General features: G+C 44.9%; 1 protein-coding gene across 1 annotated transcript in view; it reads right to left on the bottom strand.

Annotated features, from left to right (window-relative positions):
• The window catches only part of ITPKA (inositol-trisphosphate 3-kinase A), a 69151-nt gene that overhangs the window by 23625 nt on the left and 19640 nt on the right, over positions 1-25886 (bottom strand). Inside the window, exon 2 of the mRNA XM_006128695.4 lies at positions 1018-1114. Within this exon, the coding sequence (XP_006128757.1) occupies positions 1018-1114 (97 nt within the window). The remainder of the gene's footprint in view (positions 1-1017; positions 1115-25886) is intronic.

Genomic DNA, 25886 nt, shown 5'->3' with positions numbered 1-25886 from the left:
GGCTTCCGTCCGGTGCCCAGCAGGAAAAATCAGAGAATAACAGACACTGCACGTGTCTGGTATTGTCTGATTTTTTTTTTTTTTTTTTTTTTTTTTTTTTTTTTTTTTTTTTTTTTTAAACCAGGCAGAGGGCTCAGATACTGGACACCTGGCAACCCTATCTAGATTGCTAACCACTATGCTAGCACTTTAGGAGCAAGGGATGTACAGGAATCAATTGAAACAAGAGAGAAACAAATCTGATTATGCCATTTTATAATTTACCTTATGAATGACCTAAAACTTGACCCAGGGTACTTCTGTTAACTGCTTCAGGCACCAACCAATGTAGATTCAAGTTGCCCGAGCAGCCTATCGCCTGCTCCTCCCACAGATGCACGAACGAGACAGACTTTCAACACAAACACCCACATGCTCAGCTTTTCTTTCCCACCAGGTTCGTTTTCCTCTTGAGGTGTTAGATTCAGATGAGGTTTGGGGATGGAATTAGAAATGCACTCATCACTTTGGCTGGAACATGCACACATGGACATGAATCCTTCTTCCCACTGCAAATCCAGGGGCCACCTCCTGCCCCAGGTAAGACAGGGAGAAGCTGCCCTTGTTACTCACTTGAGGAAAGAGACTGCATACACCTTTATTCTAACCAACTGGGGAGGCAGCAGCATTTCAATCTCCACCCAGTCTCTTGTTGGTTCTTCCCCAATATGGATTTCCCATGTACCTATCTTCTTGTGCTTTATGTGGCCACTCCTTTCAGCCTGACTTTGTCCCAAACTACTGCCTTGTTCTCCCCCATCCCTAAGATCCCTCACCTAAAAACAGATTCTTCTACTCTGCAGAGGCATGTGGTGTCCAGATATAACTGGCTTTTCCTGAACTGAACCAACCCCACAGTACCCCCACCATGACCAAAAAGAAGAGCATCTTCACAAAACCCCCATTCAAACCAACAGAAACTGCTGTCTGATATCCTCCTTGTTCTAGAGCCAAAAGATCTGATGTTGCACCTCTCACCTGTGTGCCCAGCCAGCTGCACCCATGAATAGCGTTTCTTGAAGGGACTGATGACAGGCAAATTGACCATTGTTTTAATTGTGTTCCATGGCTTTTTCTGTAATAGAGAAGAGAAAAACAATGAAATAGGCAACTTCTAAGAAGTCCTCGCACTGACAATGTGCCAAGCAATCTAAAATGCGTACACTGCTCCCCTGGCTCTTGCCTCCTCCCGAAGTCCCATAAATGCCCAAAGTAAAGCTGGCATTACAATCCAACAGGATTGCCACTAACCTGACTGACATCAAGCTGCATGAGCTATTAAAGATACTTGACTAACTCTAAAAATAAACAAAACATATACCTCCCAAACCCTGCCAGCCATAAGAAAACAGTCTGCAGGAAATGTTGAAGTGATGGGCATAGGTCTGGAATGCCCAGTATGGGTACAATGCCCAGTATGGTATGTCTACACTGGGGGAAAAAAATCCCACCCCGGTATGTCTCAGAGACCAGATCAACTGAATCAAAATCACAGGGCTTGGCCTACAGAGCTACAAATAGCAGGGTACCTCAGGCAGGAGCTCAGGCTCTAAAGCCCAGTGAGGGTGTTTGGTGTCTCAGCCAAGGCTCCAGCCCACACCTGAATGTCTACATTGCCATTTTAGCCCTTTAGCTGAGCCCCCTAAGCCTAAGCCAGCAGTGACAGGTTCTGAGACTCACAACAACAGGGGAATGAATGGCAGGGTTGCTGCACAAACATACCCAGACACACACTAGGTCAGTGTTTCTCAACCAGTGGTACAAGTACCTTTACAGGTACTCGAGAGAAGTCTGGGGAGTATGTCAACACAACTGAAACTTGGAGAAAACTAAATTTTTGTTTTAAGTTTTACAGCACTTTATTATTTTTGTACTTTTTACACCCAGAAATTTCATCGCCCGCCCAGCTATGATTAAGTTGTTTAAACAAATATATTGCAATGGTAGAAAAAATGTGTGTGTGTCTGAAAACTATAGGTACGGGGTTACTTAATATATATATTTAAAGGGGTACTTTATTTAAAAAAAAAGGTTGAGAAACACTGCACAAGACCTGCTCAAGATAATGCCTAACTGCAGCAGTGTGGCCATGGCAACTCTCTGGCTAGCTAGCCCCAAGTAGCTATCCAGCGGCTTGGGTAAGAATATACACAGGTTAGTCTGAGCCACCACATCGCTATTTTAAAGTGCTTGTTCAAGCAGAGCTAGTGCATTTATGGCTACATGCACTGGGAATCACACTGCCCAGCTGCTGTGTAGATATGCCCGCAGCACTAGAACCACATTTTGCACAGGATGCAGACGTTCTTGTGAGGATACATGTATTTGTACTCATGGGCACTAGAGAGATGGGCACAGGAGGTTCAACAAAAAGCCCATGGGCTCTCTCACAGACCTTCAGTCTCGTCTCACAGGCCTAACCCTAACCAGCAACTGACTCATATTAGCTGCAGAGTTTCAGAGGTACAGCTACACACTTATGCCAGGTTTGGGGTTGCCAGTTCCTCTCTGGTACCCACTACAAGTATGAGACAGACTCTCTTCCAGGCTATGGAGTTTTCTTCCTTCTCACCCTCCCCCAACCTTGTTACATTTTAACAAGACTAGTCATTGCTACTGCAACCTAGCTCTGTCCCTTCGGTTCCGCTGCGGTGGCTGCTCTGTTCGAATATTTACAGCAGGCAGCAGGGGAAACAAGAGTAAGAGACAGCTGCTGGGTGGACTCTCAAAAGAAAATAACCTTTAAAAAGAGAACCCAAAAAAGTCTTACCCTTGGGAACTGAAACTGAGATAAGAATAACCCATCACAACATTTACAAAGCACTTTTCATCCTGAAGGATCCCAGAGTACTTTGCAGATTAGATGCACCAGAATCATTTCGCCCAACCCTGAAATGCAGCCACTGCAGGAGTGGGACACAGCTGCTGTTTAACAACTCACAGCAAATCTATACAACATATGCTACTCGGCCTTTTGGTTAACATCAAGTGTAGCCTAAATGTTGGGCGTGATTTTTTTCCAGACGTGCTCAGCATGGACCTAATTCCGTTCCGCTGGTCAATAGCTCCCAGTGAAGTCAGTGGAACCAGATTTAGATCTATGCCAAACACTATGGAAAACCCAACTTCAGTATCTACTATAATTTTTATCTGTGGATTTTAGCTTATAATTGCAAGGGTAATGATCCATCTCTAACTTCTATGATCCTAGGAAGCGAAGAATACAAAATCTGACGCTGCAGAAAAAGTCTGCAGGCAGAATATAATTCAAAAGAGCAAAATTTAGCCTGCTCATCATTTTCCACCCATGCTCTTTGATCTTGGCCAGCATAGGAATGAGAAAACACGAGGGATGATTTACAAGTGCAGCAGGAAGTTGTGCTGGTGAGACAATAAGGGACGCACTTCTCAAAGGGCTTATCTACACAAGAAAAGTTATCCCCATCTAAGGAAAGGTATGAATTTAAAAGCTACATTTATACCAGAATCACACACACAGCATAGATACTGTTATTCTATAGTCTATATAAACCACCTCCACGAGAAGAGCAGCTAACAGTACTGTAGCTTGGTTCACACTGCACTTTACAGTGCTGCACCTTGCTTTTCTTTGGGTGTGCTTGGGGAGGAAGGGGGTTCACACCCCAAGCCAAAAAGTTACAACGTTGTAAAGTGCCTGTGTAGACTTAGCCTCAGAGGATACATTAAACTGACATTTTAGCCATTTGGGATCATGAAAAATCCAACAACACTTAATTCAAAAGCAGGGATGTTAGCACCTGTGTCCTAGCCAAATTCCAATTGGGGTAATTACATTCTGCAATTCTAAATTCCACTGCAATTTCCAATAGATTTAATACTCTTTATTATTTGTGCTACAATGTACTGTAGCATTACTGTATTTAACAGCTGCTGTATTCTGTCCCAGAGATGATGGCACTGCATCGGAAGGGAAAGTGATTCTAGTATACAGACTAGTTTGTAAAAGGCTGTGGAATCCTTCTGAACGAAAAGCACTATGTAAAGATGTCTGTTGTTATTTTGCAGGTACACAATCTAGTATTTTTTTCTACTTCCCCGCTTCAGCGAATATCAGAAGCACACACTCTCAAAACAGCAACTACTCTCTTGTTTCCATTGGATATTGCCACCGTCCTCAAATATCTACCAAACAGTCAAAATCAACGAGCTCAAGATGACTCCCTGGGGATGCAGCTCCCAGAGAAATCAAGCTTTTGGATCCAACTCAGCTTTCAGCATAGAGCTCCCCTTTTCTTACTTCATCCCCCAATGAAAAATCCACAATGCCCTGCACCCCACCGTATAGATAGCACACTCATCATAATGTCCCACCTCTAACTTTGAACGCTATCTGCTAATGATTTATAATTCAAAACTGTTGAGAAGCAGAGCTTTTCAAGGAATGCTTGTCAGCTCTCAGTGTTCACAACACACTCCAGGAGCTTTCTCTCCTCCTCCCTCCCACCCAGCCTGAAGCAGCTACAGTGAATGCTTGCACTGTGGGTGCGAAAGAGACACTGTTGGCCAAATTCAGCCTTCGCATCAAGCAGGCATAGCTCCCATTGACTTCAACAATAACTGCACCCACTAAGACCAGGAAGGATTTTGATCCAACACAGAGCCCTACGTGGGTTCAAAATTTGTATCCATGTTCACAAAAATGAGGTGCGGTTATAAAGTGCTTCAGGGGGTACCCGAGTTAGCCTGTTACAGGAAAACAACAAATGGTCTGGTAGCACTTCATAGACTAACAAAACATGTAGATGGTATCATGAGCTTTCGTGGGCACAGCCCACTTCTTCAGATGACTGGAGTTATGAGTTTGGGATGTGTGCACCCGAAATAAATAGGAGAGGGGAAGGGGAGGAGGAAGGGAAGAAAAAAAGAGGAGGGTGGAAGACAGAGCATCAGTAAATATCTGAAGATTGGATAGTTCAGTGGTCCCCAATGCAGTGCCCGTGGGCTCCATGGCGCCTGCCGGGCCATTTCTGTGCACCCATTGAGTGATTGGGGCCAGCCCTGCTTCCGGGCGCAGGGCACAGGGGTGGCGCCAGTCCCGGGCGCGCAGCACATGGGTGGCCCCGCCCCCAGGCGCGCGGTGCATGGGCTGTGCCGGCCCCGGGCGTGTGGCATATAGGCGTCTCCACCACTGGGCATGCGGCACAGGAGCGGCACCAGTCCCAGGCACGGGGGCACGTGGCACAGGAGCGGCACCGGCCCCGGGAATGCAGCTCATGGGCTGTTTCGGCTCTGGGCGCACGGCACAGGAGTGGCGCTGGCCCCGGGCGCTTGGCGTATGGGTGGCCCCACCCCTAGGCGTGCAGCACAGGAGCGGTGCCAGTGCCAGCCCCGAGAGTGCGGTGCATGGGTGGCACTGGCACCGGGCACGTAGTGTATGGGTGGCCCCGCCCCCGGGTGCCCAGCAGCCCCACAAAGTTGGGGATCACTGGGATAGTTAAACCGAAGCAGATAATAATCCAAGTCAATAGACAGAGTCCCATGTCAGGAAGGATACAACACAGAGAGCTGTCTGCACCTTCAATGGTTGTTAAATTGGTAGAGTCCCAACCAACTTTCATCACAATTGAGTCCATTAGCATGTGAACAGAATTTGTGGATGAACTCTAATTCCAATGCTTCCCTGTGGATCTGGCTTGTAGAACTGGTTTGTGACAAGACAGCTATAAAGTGGATATCTGCAAATGTGTAGGGCTCTACCAATGCATTAGAGATGCTCCTGGAGTAAGCATCTGCCTTTCAATTTATCACAGACACTGTACAGACATTTCCCTCTGAAGGAAAACATGGTGATTAGGCCATCAAGGAGAGGACTGCTGCTCTGGAATCCAGAACTGTGGCTGGATATTACCATCAACAGGTGTTCCCACTGATGAACTCTCCCTTTTATGCCCCCACTTGAATTTCCAGATAGTCAGCTGCACTGAAGTATTTCTGCAGGCAATCCATAAGGGTTGAGTGCTCTTGGAGCAGTGGTGTGAGTAGGAGGGTGAGCAGGGTCTGTTGTGGGAGGAATCTCTCTCACTTCCATTTCTAAAGCAGGAGCTCTTCCTCTTTGCCCTGATGGTTTTATCAGTTTTTTAAACCACAGCTTCGTGCAGCAATGGGAAAAGGGACCATAGCGATTAAAACACGTGCTCTCTCTTGTGCCATTTATGCTCCCTTATCCTTCTGTTCCTCCAGTGCCTAGTCAGTGTTCTATGCTACCTGTATGTATTTAGAGCAAGTTCCAGTTTCCCTACACTTTTGTGACCTGAGAGGGGGAAATCCTGGCTCCACGGATTCACTTTTATCATCTTCAGGAGATCAACATAACTCCTCAGTAAAATAAAAGCTCCCCTCCAAACCCAACATCAGATTTATGATCTGCGAAATTACCACCTACTCATGGAGGGGGCCTAGCCAGCTCTAAGCAGGATGCATGGGAAATGAGGGGAAATTTCATAAAAAAAAAAAAAAAGTTTGCTGACTTTTTTTTCCCTGTTTTTCAACAAATTTTCAATCAATTTTAAATTTAACAACCTGATTTAGTGTTGGGCAGATTCAAACCTGGCACATCTGGAGCGTAGCAGCCTCTACAGAAGTGGTCTCCAACTTTTTTAAACACAAGATCACTTTTTCAATTTAAGTGCAATTTAAGATCTACCTCAAACCCAACTAGCCTTGCCCAGCTTTCTTCCCACCTTTTCTTTGAGGCCTCTGCCTCTGCTCCACCCCTTCTCCGAGGCCTCACCCTAGTCACTCCATCCCCCTCTTTCTCCACCATCTTCACTCACTTTCACCAAGCTGAGGTTGGGGCAGGCTCTGGTCTTGAGCCAAGGTGTTTGGAGTGTGGGAGGGGCTCTGGGTTTAGCCCAGAGTGAGGGATTGGGGTCCAGGAGGAGTTTCAGGATTCAAGCTCTGGGAAGGAATCTGGGTGCAGGGGGACTCGCGTCTGGGGCAGGAGGTTGGGAGTAGGAAGAGGTTCAGGGTGGGGACCGCCAAAAAGCAAAAACAACAACAACCCCTTATGTATGTGTCGGGTCGGAAGTTGAGTGAATGACAGTGTGTATGTGTGAGGATTACAGACACACACACAGTGTGTGAGAGTGACAGAGATTTACATTGCCAAGCTGCCTCCATCTCCTTCTCTTTGTGTGGAGACAGGGTACAGAAGTGGGGGGGGGGGGGAGGGAGCAGGAACACCCTGACATCAGCACACCCCCCTTCCTCTCATATTCTGCACAGCAAGCAGGAGGCTCCCAGGGGGCAGCTCCAAGGCAGAGGGCAGGAGCAGCATGACAGTGGGTGGAAGGGCAGCTGAAGTGCCAGCGCTTGATAGATTCCTGGCCAAACCAGTCAGGATCACCTGTCAGAGGCCAAAGACCTACTGGTAGATCCTGATCTCCTGATTGGTGACCACTGCTCTACAGCTTGAGCTACAAAGCCAGCTGGCTCGCAGCTTAAGCTACTCTTCTCTCTCACTGTAAGTGGTCTAAGTGCCACTAAATGGGAGAGTGTACCACACCCACTAGAAGTGTGGGTTACAGACTTTCCCTAGCCAGCACACTGGGACCTCTGGAGCTTAGTGTAGAAGCCTCTACAGCTTGAGCTAAAAAGCAGTTACAAAGCTGGCTTTATAGCTCAAGCTGTAGTGTAGCGGCTCCTACACTAAGCACCCAGAAGTCCCAGGTTTGAATCTGCCCAGTTACATAAGCAACTTGATCACAAGCAACACACTAGAGTACAACTGTATCCACAAGAGAATTAAGTTCCACATCCTCAGCAGACAAAACTTAGCATGGTGATAGTAAGCTTTACCAAGGATTTGAACAAGAGAAAAGCCAGACAAGATGACTAACAGCAAAAAGCATGGAGACTACTGAGGAAACCCACTGCAAGGACACAGGAAGGCAAAGAAGGGGAAATACCATTTTATATCAGTATCACCTCACAAGACAGCCTTTGCTCACAGGACATTCCAATGGCACAAAGGCTGCGGGGGAGGGGGGGCAGAAGACAAGTCATGAACTTTGTGAAAGGTGATAACTATGTAAGAACAAACCTGGCAAATGAGCAGCAGAGAATCTGGGGGCTCCTGGTCTCTATCATCTGTTCTTAGCTGTTCTGGATCACCTTGAGCATTCTAAAGCCCTTTTCAACATGAAACAGAGTGTCCAAGGAAGGCACTGCAGTTCCAGAGCAGGAATCATGGCAAGCTTGCTCTACCTTGGCACTAAAATGCACTGGCATGTCATTAGCAAAGTAAGACAGGGAAGCCCATTGCCAGCTTACTCATTCCTTGGTACATTCAGTTCCTGCCTACGTGCCTGAGCCATTCAGAAGCTCTGAAGATGGACTGAGCACTTCTAGCAATCAGTGGCGCAGGAACATTTTTTAAAGTGGGGGTGCTGAGCCTCCTTAACTCTGTCCAGACCCCATCCCCAGCTGAGGGTAGCAGCAAAACCCCAGCACCCAGGGCCAGGAGCGGGGACCCCAGGCATCTGGCCAGCGGAGGAGGCCCCCTGACGTACAGAGCACAAACCAGGATCCAGTCCTAGCAGTAGAGCCCCTGGCTGGCAGCAGAGCCCCTGGCACAAGGGGCTGGTAGCTAAGACCCCAAGCGCTAGGCCAGGAGCCCAGAGGTGCTGCAACACCCCCCACACTCCTAGCTCCTATGCTTATGCTGGCCATTTGTTCTTATCTAGATGGTTCCCCCACAAGTTCTGCCCATGGTAGGTCCATTGTGTGTCAATGTTTTCTGCACAGCATCCTAGGTGCAGGATAGTCCAGAACATACCAGGCAAGAGAAGGGATTAGAGTAGAGAGAAAGCTAGGGTTTTGCTTGAATATTTAAAAGGACAATGCAAAAATCACAGAGTTCCTTCAATAAGTCTATACTAAAACTTTGGGAGCCATATGTACTCTGCCTCCACTGGACAGAAGAGGAAAAACAAGATCCGCCCCCTCCCCACAGCTTTGTAAAAGGTTCACATAGACGAAGATTCCAATCCAACAAACACTTATGCCTGAGTATAACTTTCCTCATGCACCCAGCCCCACTGATTTAAAGGTTACACCCATGCAGAAGTGTTTGCAGAATCAGGCCCTACTGAAGCAGTAAAAGTAGCTATACGAAAGTGATGCATCTGACGTAGTGGGTCTTTGCCCACGAAAGCTTATGCTCCAATAAATCTGTTAGTCTAGAAGGTGCCACAGGACTTCTCGTTGTTTATGCAGATTCAGACTAACACGGCTACCCCTCTGATACTATACAAAAGTGCTGACCAGTATACGAAATATATTAATGGAAAAACACTCTCCATCCCACGATTGTTCTAATAATCTGAGGAGTTACTTGAAAATACTGATAGTTTTTAAATTTCAGACAAATGTGTGACCTAAATTGACGGCGTTCCTTATTTTTACCAATCTCAGCAGCAGGGAGTAGTAGTACTTATGCCAGATTTGGTCATTTTTCACAATCATTTTGCAAGGCTGCAGTAAACACTCAACCTTGGATCCTTTTCCTAAGAAAACCTCAGCAGCTCATTTTGCCTGCTATCCTGCTGCTTTCTCCCCCCCCCCCCCCCCCGCGGAGAACTCATGCTATATCATGCAAGCCTACACAAGCCTACAAAGAGCTATTATGACAGTAAGAAACAAAGGGAAGGGAGAAGATTTTCTTTATAATCTTTTTTTAAAAAAGTTTTAACTGCCATCCATCATCATTTATATTCTGTTCCCCGCTTTACATCATTTGGGCTGCTTGTGTAACTTTTAGGTCCTGATCCTGCAACTAGATCCATGCAAGCAGACTGTGGTCCCATGAAGAGCCCCCCTGACCCTAACAAGGCCATGTATGCATCAGTAAGTATAGGGGTACTCCCATGTGGATTCAGCTGCAGAATCAGGACCTATAATTGTCAAAAGATTACAATCTTGGTCTTAGGTTAATACTAATAGACAAGTGTTCACATGACAAATCACAAATTGTGAAACTGGCACTGAATGGAACGCACTGGAAGCCTCTGCAGAGAAGTGAATACTTGAATGTGCATGTAGGAGGCCAACCTACACATCGCTGGAGTTGGCCACGGGATTGCAAAATAATTTTTTATATTAGAAAATTCAGGATAAAAGAATCATTAAGACCACTAACAGAAACAGCATTGTCTGAGCAAGGAATGTGTCAGAGTATGGTTGCATTTAGGGACTAGCACTGTGTTTTATGTATATGCAATATTACTCATACGCCAATGTCTCTTTTCTTCTTGTCGCATTCGACCCTCACTTCCCCCCCCCCCCCATACATATTATTTATGGGCTGGACTATACAACTGTTATTTATTCTGAGTAATGTCTTACAATGCAAGTAGTCCCATTGAAATCAGTCAGGCTATTCAAAAAGAAAGCTATTCCACACTGTGAATAGAGTGGCAAGATCTAGCCCTATATAATTTAGTCTTTATTAATAGCTGTACTGAAAATTATAGCTCTTTTGAACTTTGCATACTTTTTGCAACTATATGTACTTAAATATTAGTTTTATATATTTTTTTAAATAAAGAATTGTACATACAGTAAAATTTATTTTTAGAAAAGTCAATAAATCAATAAAAACAATTTAACCATGTCTTTAAAAAATTCCTTAACTCTTTTGCTAGCATCTCTTTAGACTATTGAAAGTGAAATCATTTTGAAATCTACTTTATTTTTCATCATTCATACTGTTTATCTTTTGCCTTTAATTCAGTTTGGACAGTGAAACTATCTGGTCAGTTTCATTTTGATTCTTTCTCTTTGCAGTGCTGCAATGCCGGACTTGCAAATGCACAGAACTTAAATATGGAACCAAACTTACAGGGTTTTTTAAAAGAAACCAAAACTAGCCAGCTCAAACGTGGACATTGGCCATCCCACTACATATTCGTCTACCAATTAATACCTACTGTGACCCCAAAAATGTTTCTAGAGAAATCCACTGGGTTTGATAGTTGTTGAGTGCCATCAGGCTCAAATCTCATTTAAATAAATTGTAACTATATATGCCTACTTATGAGTGACGGCAACTAATTCACTGCAGCACTATACCTCACACGTAAAGATTCTGATGAAACTATTTTTTCCTGACAGCTTACCCACTCAGCTCCAGAACAGCTAACCAGGTGGTCTGCTAGCTCTATCCCCTTTTGAAATACTGAAATCTGCCAAGTTGCAGAATACCTTTCTCTACCCAATTCTAGTATAACCATGAATTTGTATTGGAGGGGAGATAGTCTCTATGTTCTTTCAATTGTGGGCTACCCACATTACTTGTCATTCCACACCCAAGAGGTCACCTCTCCTGCAGTCATAGAACAAGAAGTGCCTTGTTCACTTCATTTCAAGTGTCCCTGTCCTGCCCTGTCAAGGATCAGCATCTGTCAGGGTAAGAAGGAAAGCTATTTAGTGTAATTGCTAGTTCTTTCTTGAGAGCCCTGAGCAGACATTATATAACTGTCAGCTTTCATCCTAAATTCTGCTGTACCTCCCACATCCCATAAAGACTGGGCACCACCTTTTGCAAATATCTCTTTGTACATCAGATGAGCTGGGATTTACAAAGATGTTTCTACAATGCTCATAGTCATCCCAGTTATGATGTGGGCAAGAGAAAAGTGGGAAAGAAAGGCACTGAGTTTGCTCGAGTCAACCCCATGGAGACATACTGTACTGACAAAGTGCTGTCTACAGGGGCCCCAACAGGGTTGGCAAAAGGGGTAGTTGCCCTGGGCCCAGCAATTCAAAAAGCCCTGGGCAGCCCCAGGCTCTATAAATTGCTGCTGGAGCCCCATGCAGCTCACTCTGGGCAGCTCTCAGGGTAGGTTGGGGACATCACGCTGCACTGAGGGCTGGCTCTCTCAGCCCACCCCTTCTACTCAATACCCCATTCCTTCAAGGAGTGAGGAGCTGGGCCCTCCCCCTACCTAGCTCAGGATGTCTGCCAGCCACCCTTGGCTGTCCAGCTGCAGACATGGACAATAGCAAATCCTACACATTTGCTTAATGCAGCAGTTGTAGCTCACTCTGGTTACAAATGAATTACATTTATTAGATTCCCTCCTCCCCCACAGGTACAGATCAGTTAAGTAAGGTGGCAAGTTTGCAAACCAGACTTTAGGCCATGGAACATTTTTAATATATCAGATAAGTGAGTAAGATTCTGATCTTCCTTTGCACAAGAACTCTCTCAGATATACAGAAACAAGTTAAAACCTCCTCGCAGCCAATTAAGATGCCAGGACTTTGTCCTTTATATCCCAAATCATAGGGGTCTTTCCATGCTCTGAGGTCTGGCGATACCTACAGACATAAAGTACACAATGAGGCAGAAATAGAAAAAATAGGTGGGGACAACTGGGCTCTAGCTTCTCTCACTTATTTGCTGGAGGGCAAGACTGCCACTAGGGATGTTAAAATCATTTAATATGGTAACCATGTATCCACTAAAAATCTTAGCGGTTATATGCGTTCCAGGCTCTGAAGTTTAAAGCTTAGTTCTCTGGCTGCCACAGCAAAACTGCCTCCCTGGGAGCCGACTGAGTTTAACCAATACCCTGAGCTGATAAGCATCAGTATTTGGTTAAACTCTAACATCCCTAATTGCTACTCCACATTTAGAGAGAAATTCTGCACTTGGATATGGAAGTTGCTCCCACAGAAGCTGATAGAGAATGAGGAAGTGAGCAGTACAGTTTGGCCCACAGCTAAAGAGCATAATGTCCAAAACAAGAAACAAGCCTCCAGACACAAGTTAGATAGGATATGGGGGTTTTTTTTCCTCCTCCTGATTTTGGTACCTATTTTCCCTATGGTGGGCCCTTATTAAAGGATTCCAGCATCTAAAAATAAAGAGCTACTAGCTGCCAAGCATGCTGCCCTCTTGTTTGGATCACAAATGAATTACAGATAGGGTTGCCAGATGCTTTCAACAAAAATACCGGACACACTTGACATTACTTCACAATCTACATTACATCTTATTTAGAAAATACCAGACACTCACATTTTCTCATTTATATTTTCTCAATTTGTTTCCCGAACAGAAAGCTCAAATACCAGACTGTCCGGTTCAAAACCGGACACCTGGCAACCCTAATTACAGATTGAGATGAAGATCTTTCTGGGTAGGATGCGAAGCAGTAAGTCAATAATAAGAGTGCCACCAGGGCAAGCTCTGACAAGGGAATGTCAACAAACATGCACAAGCCTCTTAAAAATCAAGGCTGCAAGCTGAGCAACTGAACCAGTTCCCAAGCCAGGACAGGGCTCTCCCCGCAAATGACTTGCATTATTGCCACAACTTTCTCCTTCCCATGGCTGAGAAAAAAAGAGGCTCAGAACCCTACAACAGAAATCTTCTAGAATTTGGGAGTTGCAGCTGTACATCATGGGCCACATCTGGAGCTATCATATATCACTGTAGCTCAACTAACTTCAGTGGGAGTTAGGCCAATTTACACTGCACTGAGGGCTAATAACTCCAGCCCTCTTTCTGCCCTTGTATCAAAGCTGCCCCAGCACGAATGGTTGGCGCTGAAAAGGGAGGAAGTCAAATCAGGGTGATTGGATGAAACACTGATTCAAGCATATCACTGAGCAACCTCTGCTGGTGGGACTCCTCTGGAGCCCCAAGCACACTTACATCAATCTCCCAGGAAGAATCCCCACAGGAGAGGTAGCAATACCAACACTCCAGCCTTCTAACCAAGTGAATGCCCCTTTCATGCAGGGGTGCCAGTCGCAGCAGGGAGGTTTAATTTACACCTCCCTTTGCCAACAAGCCTGATTCTACTACAAACCATAGACAAAAATATACAACTGGGCATATTATAGGGGCATCTTCCTGATGCGTTCCGCTAACCAGCCCCCTAAGCAATGCGTTATTACAGCTTAGTCTCTCGCACGCGCCATGCAGCCTGTGAAGAGATCAACAGAAAGGGTGCTCAGACCCAACCCTTGACGCTTCCGGTTTCTGCACTTAGCGACGGCTGAAGTTCACAGCTGCTCACACATGCTTTGGCAGGTGTATCCTCTGTCTGTGGGGTTCTGGTTTCCTGTTTGTACCACAGTCAGGAAGGGTTGGCTAGTCCTTCAGAGTGATGAGAAAAATCCAGTAATATAAGAAAACAAAACAAAAACAAAAAACTGCAAGACACAAATTTCAGGTCCCCACATTTTCCCCTTCACCATGACTCACGTGTATTACTAAGCACAGAGCATAACCCCTTTAATGTGCTGCGATGTGAAAAGTTAACTGGTTAACTAATAAGCAGCATCCTTAATGAATGATGCTGACCAGTTCCGGTTAATCAGTGGGGGCTGGACCAGCTCCCCACTCACCGTCGGCAGGGAGCTGCTCCAGCCCCATGGGGCCTGCCACAGACAGAGGCTGCTCTGGACTTCCAGAGCAGCCCCTGTTCAAGGCAGGCCCAAGGCATTGCAACCCCTGCCTGCAGTGGGGGCCACTATAGCCAAGCCATGGCAGTGGCTGAGAGCTGGCACCCAGCCCCAGCGTGAGGCTGGGAGTGAGACCCCTGCAGGTTAGGGGGCTGGAGCAGGGAGATCCAGTTGAGTTGGTTAACCGGTTAAATGTTAGATAGTTAACTGATTAACTGGGATTTTACTCTTAAGAATGCTTGGCAAATTTGCAGAATACTCACACTGACTATGGGGAAGTAGGACCTTCAAGAAAGAAAAACTGGGCAATATGGAGGGGGAGGTGGGCAGTACAAGGCCGAATTGATGTTAGCACAGGGCAGAGTTCCTAAGAACATGTTATCTCCAGTTCCTCGCACACACCTGGGTTCATTCCACAATGCCAGATGCACTTTTCCTCCCCACACCACAGAAATAGTAGAGCAGAGGCCCTGCTCACTATTTGGTAATTCTGGAACACTACCTGCTCCTGAACAGGGCCTAGAGGTAAAAATGTGCTGAATTATTTAATTTAAGATTCACAAATAGATTATTACACTTCTGGGAACACGTGCAGCATACAAACAAAACTGACAAGATTTGACCGCTATCTCCTCCTCAAATAATGAATGAGACTCACACACATCCTGGTGGTCAACACCAAGAGTACTGTTGGTCCAACAGGGAAGAAAGCCCCAGAGCTAATTGCCCTTCTTCATGCCTCTAGTCTCCAGAAGTCAAATCTACAGACTATTTTCACAAGCCTAGGAGTTTACATCAATTGCCCCAATAAGGAGTGAGTTGGGCTCTGACGTATTCAAAAGATACACCTGGGGCAGCATACTCAGAGGCTTCGCTGAAAGAAAGAACAAAGCATGACTCCATCCTCTATTACCAGTGCAACAGGAGAGCTAACAAAATCCCATCAAATGGAGGCCAATGACAGGCCTAAAGCAATCAACTTGGCCACTTGATTCCTAACCATCACTCACAGTAGGTCTACATGACAGCGGCACAGCCATGGAGCTGTGGCTATGCTACTAATGCACCACAGAGTGGACACTGTCTACATCAGTGTTTCTTAAACTTTTTAACAACAAGGAACACCAAACAATTTTTTTTATGGGAAACACCAATGATTTTTTGTTGAGAAAAAAAAAAAGGAAGCTTGCCCCTTTAAGGGCAGCCATTCCCAAGGAAAAGTTGTTGAGCAAAAACACACACACACACACACACACACACACACAAAGAATGAGGAAAAGAAGTTGTTAAACAAAAAAAAAAAAACAGTTTGCCCTTTTATCAGGCGGGTAACACCTTTTTAAGGGTGGCCATTTTGAACTCTGTTCTCCACGGCACACCTCCAATTGCCTTGCGGCACACCGGTGTACCACGGAACACACTTTAAGAAACGCTGGTGTACACTGATGGAAGGGGTTTTCCATCCCTGTAATTAACCCATTTTTCCAATAGGCAGTAGTTATGTTGACAGAAGAATTCTTCTGTGGACCTGGCCATATCTACAGAGGGTTAGGTTGACCTCACTATGTGAGCAACATAGCTAGGTCAATTGAATTTGCAAGTGCAGACCAGGTCTAAGTGTTCCTTGGGAAGTAAAATTAGTCTCCATATCAAATCCAGGTGAAAAGTCAAGAAAATCAAAGGTGTTTATATGGCACCCAAGGTATTTTGTTACATCTTATTTCAGTTTCCTCACAAGGTATATTAAAGATATAATTAGTAATGGACAAGTTTGTTAGACAATTCATCAGTAGAATGTTAGAGTATTTCTTCAGCTGGGCCCAACAGTTGTTCATTTGAGGAAAGCTGATAATTTACATTCCCAGAGGAAAGCACAAGCAATCTCTAACAATAACCCCAGTACTTCACTACCCATCCATCACCATGACAACTTGCTTTAATATGCTGTAAAAGGCATCAGTCCAGTTGTAATGGCAGGACAGACCTCTCTCATCACACCCAGAATCTCAGCAGAACTGAATACAACCAATTCACAAAAGCCCTCTCCAAACATGGTCCTGATATGGTCCATCTTGAAAGAAACTGACTGCCAATATACAAGACTAGCAGATTTACCTGATGTTGCTTGGGTCCTTATGGATTTTTTTTTTTAATAAAACGAAAAGTGTACATGTTTTTTAAATTATATTTTTTCAAAAACAGTGTTATTTTTAGGATGTTAATATTTATTTTGGATTTCTTAAAGGGACTGTTAAAATCTGTCCTTTTTTATTAAATTTTTTAAAATGCAAATTCCACCAAGTGTGTTTTTAATTCACCCCGTAGTCTCTCATCATTCACTATGTTTTAACAAAAAAGGGCTATAGTAAATTTGATTTCTAACAAATACTGTCTTCTAATTTTCAAATATTAATATTAAATATTGATTTTAGCTGTGCCAAAACAGAGCACTACTTCAAATTTCTCCATTTTATCTCTTTTCTATATGGTTTATTGAGAAGCAATCCTATTCCAAATTCATCCAATGTTTGTGACTCATCTTGGTTCAGTCTTTTTCAACATTTGCTCAGTTATGGCAATTGAGGACTGTATTTGATTTGGTTATTGTCTCTTCTCCATTTGATTTTCTGAGAAGCAATTCCATTCTAGGCACATCCCATTTTCTTGACATAACCAAACCCTTACATTGCTATAAGTTATGATAAAAGGAAGTTGTATACTGAATTTGGTGGTCGTAGCTCTTCCTATTTAGGAGTTCTTGATCAAACAAACTCTATAAAATATATAGTAGATCATAATGAAACATTCCTCACAACTGGAAAAAAGTTGACTCATTTTCAGGGCAAAGGTAGTCAAGATGTAATTAGGCTGTCTACCACGTGAATCAGTTTTTGCTGGTAAACTGAACTTCATTTACCAGATGGCGCAAAAAAAAAAAAAAAAAATCATTCCTATGTTTCAAAATACTTACAGCACAAGACTTCTGAGGTTGCCACACTGACATAGAAAATTTCTCAACTTTATTACTATTACATGCTCAACGCACTTTGTCTGTAGTAGATCATCTAATGCCACATGGACCCAAGAGATAGGAATGTTTAGGAGAGGCCACACTGATAGTCAAGAACAAAATATTATCATTACGTCCTGATAGGACATCAAAAGAAGACACCACCAGCTATGTAGCATAATCCTTTAGAAATGTCTGAAATCAAAACAGGTCCACCATTCTCCATAGGCAGACCAATAGGATAAGTCTAAAAGCCACTACAGCCAAGAGTGGTCGGGGTGAAATTAATTGTATGCAATCTCAAATACAAAAAGCCAGTCCACTTCAATCAGATGCTGGTGCTGCTTAATATTCAGAGATACGGTACATATGGGCAATGAGCAAGGAAAGATCCTCAAAGGGCTTAATTTTCCCTGGGGTGTGCACACGGCAGGGGAGGAGGGTGTGGCTCTGCATAATTCACTAATATGATGCACCTAGCTCCCCCAGGCATTAGCCCCCCACTCTTCCAGCTGGTGCAGAGCTGCAAGCTAAGCACCCTGGGATATTTGCTTACAATGAAGAAATCTATAGTTCAGGTAGAAAATCCCAAATATTATTATTGCCCTGTTATCCTTGAACATCATCTGCCATGCAAATATATGTCACATAGCAACATTATCAGAGAGAATTTTGCAGTTTTCAGGCCATTATGATCTCACTAACTGCTTGTGGACCAGAGACATTTGCCTTCTCCACATTACCAACATGAACCAAAAACCACAGCTTTCATATGCCAACTGTACAGTAGGCTGCCTTCATTCATCCTCCTGTAATGTATGCTGACCAGAATAGCCAGATCAGCCTCCCTTTAGGACATACATACAGTAGAAGTTATCCACTACTATGTCTGCCCAGACACACATGCCATAAATACATGGAGTACCACAGATACTCTGGGAGGGCAGGGGACATGTGGCTTTTAACACCATACAACAAAAGACTACAGTGTTGCAATTCATGTATGCAATAGGAAAAAAGAGGAAGGATGGCGACAGTTAAAGCTACCATAGAAAACGTTTAACTGTGGAATTCCTAACATTTATATTACTAGTTTGCTCTGATATCTTTAATGTTCTAAAATGTTGTGCTAAAATGATCCATTTATAACCTTAACTCTCTTCAAGCAAGGGTAGTCTATAAATTATTAAAAATATTGTAAATGTGAATCAGTTATAGATGCATTTTTTAAAAAGCTAAACACAAACATGTTTCCCCTACACAACCATGATAAACAAACTCCATTAACAAGTGTCCAAAAGCTACTGCAGGGGACCAAAAGTCAAGATTTATGGATTTTAGTAAGAGCTCTGCCACTGATTTACCATGTGACCTTGGAGTAGTCACATATTCTCTCCACACTCCAATTTCCCACCATCTACATCACAGGAATTCTGAAAGGGCTGATTCATTTATGCTTGAAAAAATTTTGAGACCCCCAGAAAGAAGCACAAAGTGTTAATTCAAATCTAAAAAAGAACTGTTGTGAAAGAGGCTGATCAGACATGCAGATAGTACTAACACTTCTCCTGCTGCTATACTAATCTACCACAAGGCAAAGTCCAATATTCTGTCTCACTTCTCCTCCTTCGCATTCTCCAGACCAACACCCCACCCTCTCTGAAAGGTTACAAACAGTTACTGTTTCATCTTGAGTACTCTAGCAGCAAATAAATAGGGCCTAGCCTCTGGAAAGGAATGTAAGCATCAATACACCATGGCATCCTTATCTAATGGGGTGTGGTATTTACCTACAGGAAATCCACATCCTTCAGCAGTTACTTTGCTTAATTACCTACCACTTTGTGTCCACATTGTGTTCCAAACCACTGTATTAAAAGGGATTTGTATTTACTTACCTGTACAGAAATTTTTGCTTTTAAATTAGAACAGGGTGAGCAAGTCTGCCAACTCCAGACAGAAGCCACGTTTCATGGTTTGAGCATCATAAAGGGCAGGACAACCATAATTGACTAAGAGTATGGAAAATACATGACAGCAGCCCTTCTGGATCATCAAGTAAGGGTGTCTTCTGGAGGAGCCTTAGAAATAGGCAGAGAGAGTTCTCTTACCCAAGTAGAAAGTGGTAGCTTTGTCACATTCTGGGGTGCAATCCAGACTGGTGAGAAGTTGTGTCACTGCCTGACCCACAACCATGGATGCCTCACAATGCTGCTGGAGCTCCCAACTTGGGCCACACACAATCTGCCTCCTAGCATGCAAGTCACACCCTATGGGCTTGTCTACACTTAAAATGCTCTAGTAGTGCAGCAATGCTGCTGAAGTGCTTCAGTGAAGACACTAGGAATGCTGACAGGAGGACATAGGTATTCCTCCTCCCCGACAGAGGATAATTAATACCAACCTAATTTGCTAGTGCACGTCAGGCTTGAGTGTCTGTGTCTAGCTGTAAATCTGGTCCAGCAGCCTGTGAGCAACATGCCAGTCACACTCTGGCTTCCACCAACATAGGTTACTGCTTATAGAATGACCCCAACACATTTCTAGTCCTGAATTTTCCCAAAAACACTGCCCAGTCTTCTCCCAGACAGTCTGGATATTAAGATCCTTTGCCCTTGTAAGGACTGAATATTCAACAGTGTTATTTTAACAGGACTTACTCAAGACTTCAGTTTAAACAGCTCTGTATTGGTTTAGATTAAAGGAAAAACAAAATCCATCTTCTTTATAAACTTAAGTGAATTCAAGCATGAGAAAGTTAGAAACCATTGCAAAAAAATAACTGAAAATGTGCATACAAAAGTCTAAAACTTAATCGAACAAGTTTTAATTCAAGCTTTGTTTAACTTGACCTCTCTCACCTACAGTAGGAATATTAACTATCATGCATTTGTGTAAATGTATAACTGCTGGAATGTAGTGGTTACACTTTTACACACAAGGGGTGCAGGCAGGAGCCAGTGCTTGCGGGAAGCCGGCTTTTAAGCCAGCTACTCTCCTCCCCCCCCGCCCCACCCTCCACATGCACTGCTGCCTCTGATACATGCTAACACCCCTAATGCAAAGTCTTCAAAGCAGACTGTAACTGACCCTTTCCTTGGTCAAGTTCTCTCCCACAGGCCCAAAGTTGCTGGTCCTTTTGTCTTCTTAGGTGCAGGAGAGAGCACACTGGGAATCCCCTCCACTTTCTTTCATAGTGAGTCTCTGAAGTGCATTCTTCTGAAAGTTGCCCTTCAAAAGTAAAAGTTTATTCAAGCAGTAAAAGAGGAGACTTGGAGTCTGGTGGTAAAGAAGGCTCCATGCTTCTCTCTCCTCACCTGTGTTTGCTGACATGCACATTTGCCCTGTTATATCCTTTTCCTGCTGTCTGGTGGATCCCATTTACTGGTTACACAAACTGTGGTAAATGCACATTCCTTTGTTTACTACAGACCTGTTTAACAACTTTTGCCAAGGCAGGGTGAAGTTTTGAACATGTACTAACATTGTCATACTGGGGGATTTCATGCTTTTCCATATAATGTTGCTATATACATTTCACCATGTTGTTACAGGCCAACAAGACATTAACATTAAAATGATGTCAACAAGGCATCTTTTGTATACAGGCAGTCCCCGGGTTACGTACAAGATAGGGACTGTAGGTTTGTTCTTAAGTTGAATCTGTATGTAAGTCGGAACTGGCGTCCAGATTCAGCCGCTGCTGAAACTGACACCAGTTCTGACTTACATACAGATTCAACTTAAGAACCCCAAGCGTCCCCAAGTCAGCTGCTGCTGAAACTGATCAGCAGCTGATTCCAGGAAGCCTGGGGCAGAGCAACTCTGCCTCGGGCTTCCTGTAGTCAGCGCTGGTCAGTTTCAGTAGCGGCTGACTTGGGGACGCCTGGGGCAGAGCAGCTGGGGTGCTCCTCGCTCCTTGGCGCTACTGGACCAACCCAGCAGCATCCCAGCTGCTCTGCCCCAGGCGTCCTGATTCAGCCACTGCTGAAACTGACCAGCAGCAGCTGAATCAGAACCTGGGGCAGAGCAGCTGGGGTGCTGCCGGGTTGGTCCAGTAGTGCCCAGAGTGGCGCTGCAGGACCAATCGGCAGCGCCCCAGCTGCTCTGCCCCAAGGTCCACAACAAAAGCCTGGTCTGCTGGCGGGGGGGGGGGCACACTAGCTGCGGCCCCCCCCCCCCCCAGCAGACCAGGGACACGGGGAGGAGAGCCGCAGCGGCAGCGGGGTGCCGTGCCTCTGAGGCTTTGCTCTGGCAAAGTCTCAGAGGCGAGGGACCCCGCCGCAGCTGCGGCTTCAGTCCCAGTGTCCCTGGTCTGCTGAGGACCGTCTCCAGCAGACATGGGGCACTGGGACTGAAGCCGCAGCAGCGGCGGGGTCCCGCGCTTCTGAGGCTTTGCCAGAGCAAAGCCTCAGAAGCGCGGGAACCCGCCGCTACTGCGGCTTCGCTCCCGGTGCCTGTGGTCTGCTGGGGACCGTCTGCTCTGGCAAAGCCTCAGACCGTCCCCAGCAGACAACATGCACCGGAAGCGAAGCCGCAGCAGCGGCGGGTTCCCGCGCTTCTGAAGCTTTGCCAGAGCAAAGCCTCAGAAGCGCGGGAACCGCCGCTGCTGCGGCTTCAGTCCCGGTGCCCCTGGTCTGCTGGAGACGGTCTCCAGCAGACCAGGGGCACCGGGAGCAGCTTACGAACGGGGCTTTCTCGCCCCGGAGCTCGCAGGCAGCAATCCGTCACCTCGACCTCCGGGGCGAGAAAGCCCCGTTCGTAAGTGCGGATCCGACATAAGTCGGATCCGCGTAAGTCGGGGACTGCCTGTACAACGATTGGTGCATTGTGTGTGAATACAGGAGAGCTTTGGGTCACATACCCCCAAAGAAATATTAAGTGTTAATGAAACAGTGTAAAATTACAGGATAGAAGGAGTCTTCTCTTGCCCCAGGACCACTGTGGCTAATGCTATCTTCTGTTAATGATACAGCATAGGAAAAGGCAGAATTCCCCTGCTAGCTCAAGAGCAGGTGGCCACATCAAATCAGGGATTATTTAAAATGTTCCCTTCCCGATGATAGACCTGATGCAAGGGGTTAATGAAGTAAGCGGCTGTGACTCAGCAGAAGTCAAAGAAATCACACCTGTTTGCATCAGACTTGAAATTGATACAGGATGTCTGGGTCTCCAAGATATTGTGGGCAGGTATGCTGCTGTTTGTGCTTTGTGATGAGTAGCACCTCCTCTGCCCTGTAGGCAAACAAAGGGTTTTACTATTAAGATCCTGGGGATCCCTCACCTTTTACAAACAAAGGTCAGTTGCATATTATTTTTAAAAAAAACTGTTTATCCTGCTAAGAAAGTAAACGTATGAGGCTTACACATGTACCTTACACGTGGATACTAACTACCAGTCATTATGTATTTCACCCTTGCAATAAAACAGACAAATACACAAACATACCTTACTACCGTGGGCTCCTAGCAGCAGAATTGCAAGCCAAACATATTCTGCCTTGTGGAACCACACAGCCTCGTAGAGTGAAAACCTGGAATGAACAGCAGTCTCCATTCCAGACTGAATTCAGACAGCAGAATCCCAACAGTGACCCACAACACTACTCCCCAGTCGAGGGGAGGGGAGGAAAGGGGAGAGAATTCTGCAATTTTACTATGACTCCAAGTTATGCAAGTTAAGGCAATATACAAAATGTCACTGCAGATGGCTTATTGTTCATGGTGCATACAGGGAATGAGCAGCTTACTTCACAAGCCAAGACTGAATTCACTGCCCAGTCCATCGACTTCATTCATTCCATGGACATCTTACTTCTACCCACCCTACCCCACTCTTTTCAGACAGAATTGCCAGGTCTGGTGTCTCAATCTGAGAGCTCAAAACAAGACTGGGATCACAGCGCTTAACTATTTATGTGATGAGTGGAGAATAAATTCTAGACTCGGGTCAGCAACCTGCTCTTCTGGAGCCACATGTGGATCTTTTGCTGAGAGTACTCTGGCAGTGGAGTGGGGCTGAAGCTAAGCAGCAAGTGTGTCCCACGGAGTTACGGAACTTCAGCCAATGGGAGCTGCGAGGACAGTGGTAGCAGAGAGGGGTAGCACGCAGAGCCCATGCCCTCTACCCCATCCCATCAGGGGTCACAGGGACACACTGGCCCCTTCCAGGAGGAGAATGGGACCAAGGCAGGCAGGAGGCCTGATTTGGCCCCACTGCACTGCTAACAGTGCGCTGCCCACAGTTAGTGCCACTTGATGGGAGATAGCACACCAGCTCCCAGCCTCCTCTCTGAGCCTGAATTCCATATCCCCTCCTGCACCCTACCCCCATTTTTTATGCCCCTCCAAGAACCAGCACCCTGACACCCTTTGTACCCATGCCCCAGCCCTAATCCCCCCCTCCCTCCCACAGCCTGCTATCTTTGTATGTGTGTGCAAGTAGTTTGCATATCATGCAACTCTCAAAATATTTTGGTACAGGACAAAACCAAAAAAAATGGCTCCTCTTTTTTGAAAGTTTGCAGACCTCTGTTCTAAACAGTCAGAGGCTGAAAGAAGAGTCAGTGAGAAACGAGGAAACTAAAATCACGAATTCCTTCCCACACCGGTTTGTCTGCCAGCATGAGAGAAAAATGTATCATCTGATCCTAGAGTAGGAGTCCAGGCCCAGCTGGGACTTGGCAAGCCAGTACAAGATCATTAAAATCCTAAAAGAATGTGGTTTTCCTCAGTCTCTGGTCCCATTGTTGGCTGGGGAAAGTCAGGCCTTCCCCCTTTGGTCTTGTCATGATTCTTGCAGAATCAAATCATGAGTTGCTAAGGCTGGCATAGATCAGCAAAGCAGAGGGCCCCAAGCTGTCATCTGGACTGCTTGTGCCTAAAATCCACCCTGTTTGATAGACTGAAGAAATCCTCATAGATTGCCTCTCCTATAGCATTTATAGACCGTTTAAGGGTTGTCAATTGATTTAAAAATTAATCAATTAATTTTGTGTTAAACAATAACACAATTTATTTAAATATTTTGGATGTTTTCTGCATTTTCCAATATATTGATATCAATTATAACACAGAATACAAAGTGTCCAGTGCTCATTTTATATTTATTTTTAATTACAAATGTTTGCACTGTAAAAAACAAATAGGATTTTCAATTAACAAAATACAAGAATAATCTCTTTATCATGAAAGTTGTTTATTTATGTATAATTATGTACAAAAAAGTAACTGCATTCAAAAATAAAACAATGTAAAAGTTTAGTGCCTACAAGTCCATTCAGTCCTACTTTGTGTTCAGGCAATCACTCAAACACATTTTTTATATTTGCAGGAGATAATGCTGCCCACTTCTTGTTTACAATTTCATTTGAAAGAGAGAACAGGCTTGTATAGCACTGTTATGGCCAGTTACACAGGATATTTATGTGACATACTCACTAAAAATGAATATGCCCCTTCATGCTTCAACTACCATTCCAGACAACATGCATCCATGCTGATGATAGGTTCTGCTTGATAATTATACAAAGCAATGCAGACCAACATGAATTCAATTTCACCACCTGAATTAGATGTCACCAGCAGAAGATAGATTCTTTTTTGGTGGTTCAGGTTCAGTAGCTTCTGCACTGGAGTGTTATTCTTTTAAAACTTCTCACAGCACGCTCCACACCTTGTCCCTTTCAGATTTTGGAAAGCCCTTAGATTCTAAAACCTTTGGTTGAGTGCTGAAACAAGAAACTGGCAGCATTATCTCCCATAAAGGCTCAAAAATGCCAATTTCCTCAGGCACCAGCCCAGAAAGCTGTTTGTGTCACAGGAGCAGGCTGTACCATCCAAAAGCTGGCACAGTCAATAGATAGCCCACAAGCCAAATCTGGACCACTTGGCACTTTTTGACCAGATTCTAAAATCTATTTACTTTTTTCTCCCCTCTGAAACCTGGACCTTGACTATAATTTGACCAAGAAACTTGGAGACTGACAGAAATATAGACTACCCAGACCCAAAAGGAGTCACTGGGGAATGACTATGGTTCCTGGAGCCCCAGTGAGCCTTTTTGAGTGCCAACCTGCCCCCCTTTTTCAGGGATGTACTCAAATGACTAACCTTGGAATCCCCATAAATCAGTGGTGGGCAAAAGGGCCTCCCTTCCTGTACAACGCGGGGCCACTGCAAAAATTTTCTAAGTGGCCCCCAACAAAAAGTTATTGCCCGCCCCCGCCATAAACACTGGAACCTGCTTAATTTACTGATAGCTGTTGCCAGTGAAGATCAGTCAGAACACCCAGAGCAACTCTGATACGTCTTTAGCATCTATTTGAAATGTGAACATGTTTCTTTGAGTAGATTAAAGCAGAGTGTGTACCAGGCT

Source organism: Pelodiscus sinensis, chromosome 4, assembly GCF_049634645.1.
Source record: "Pelodiscus sinensis isolate JC-2024 chromosome 4, ASM4963464v1, whole genome shotgun sequence".
In the NCBI taxonomy this organism is placed as follows: domain Eukaryota; kingdom Metazoa; phylum Chordata; order Testudines; family Trionychidae; genus Pelodiscus; species Pelodiscus sinensis.
Note: the sequence above shows the minus strand (reverse complement) of the source record. Positions and strands in the feature narration are given on the sequence as shown.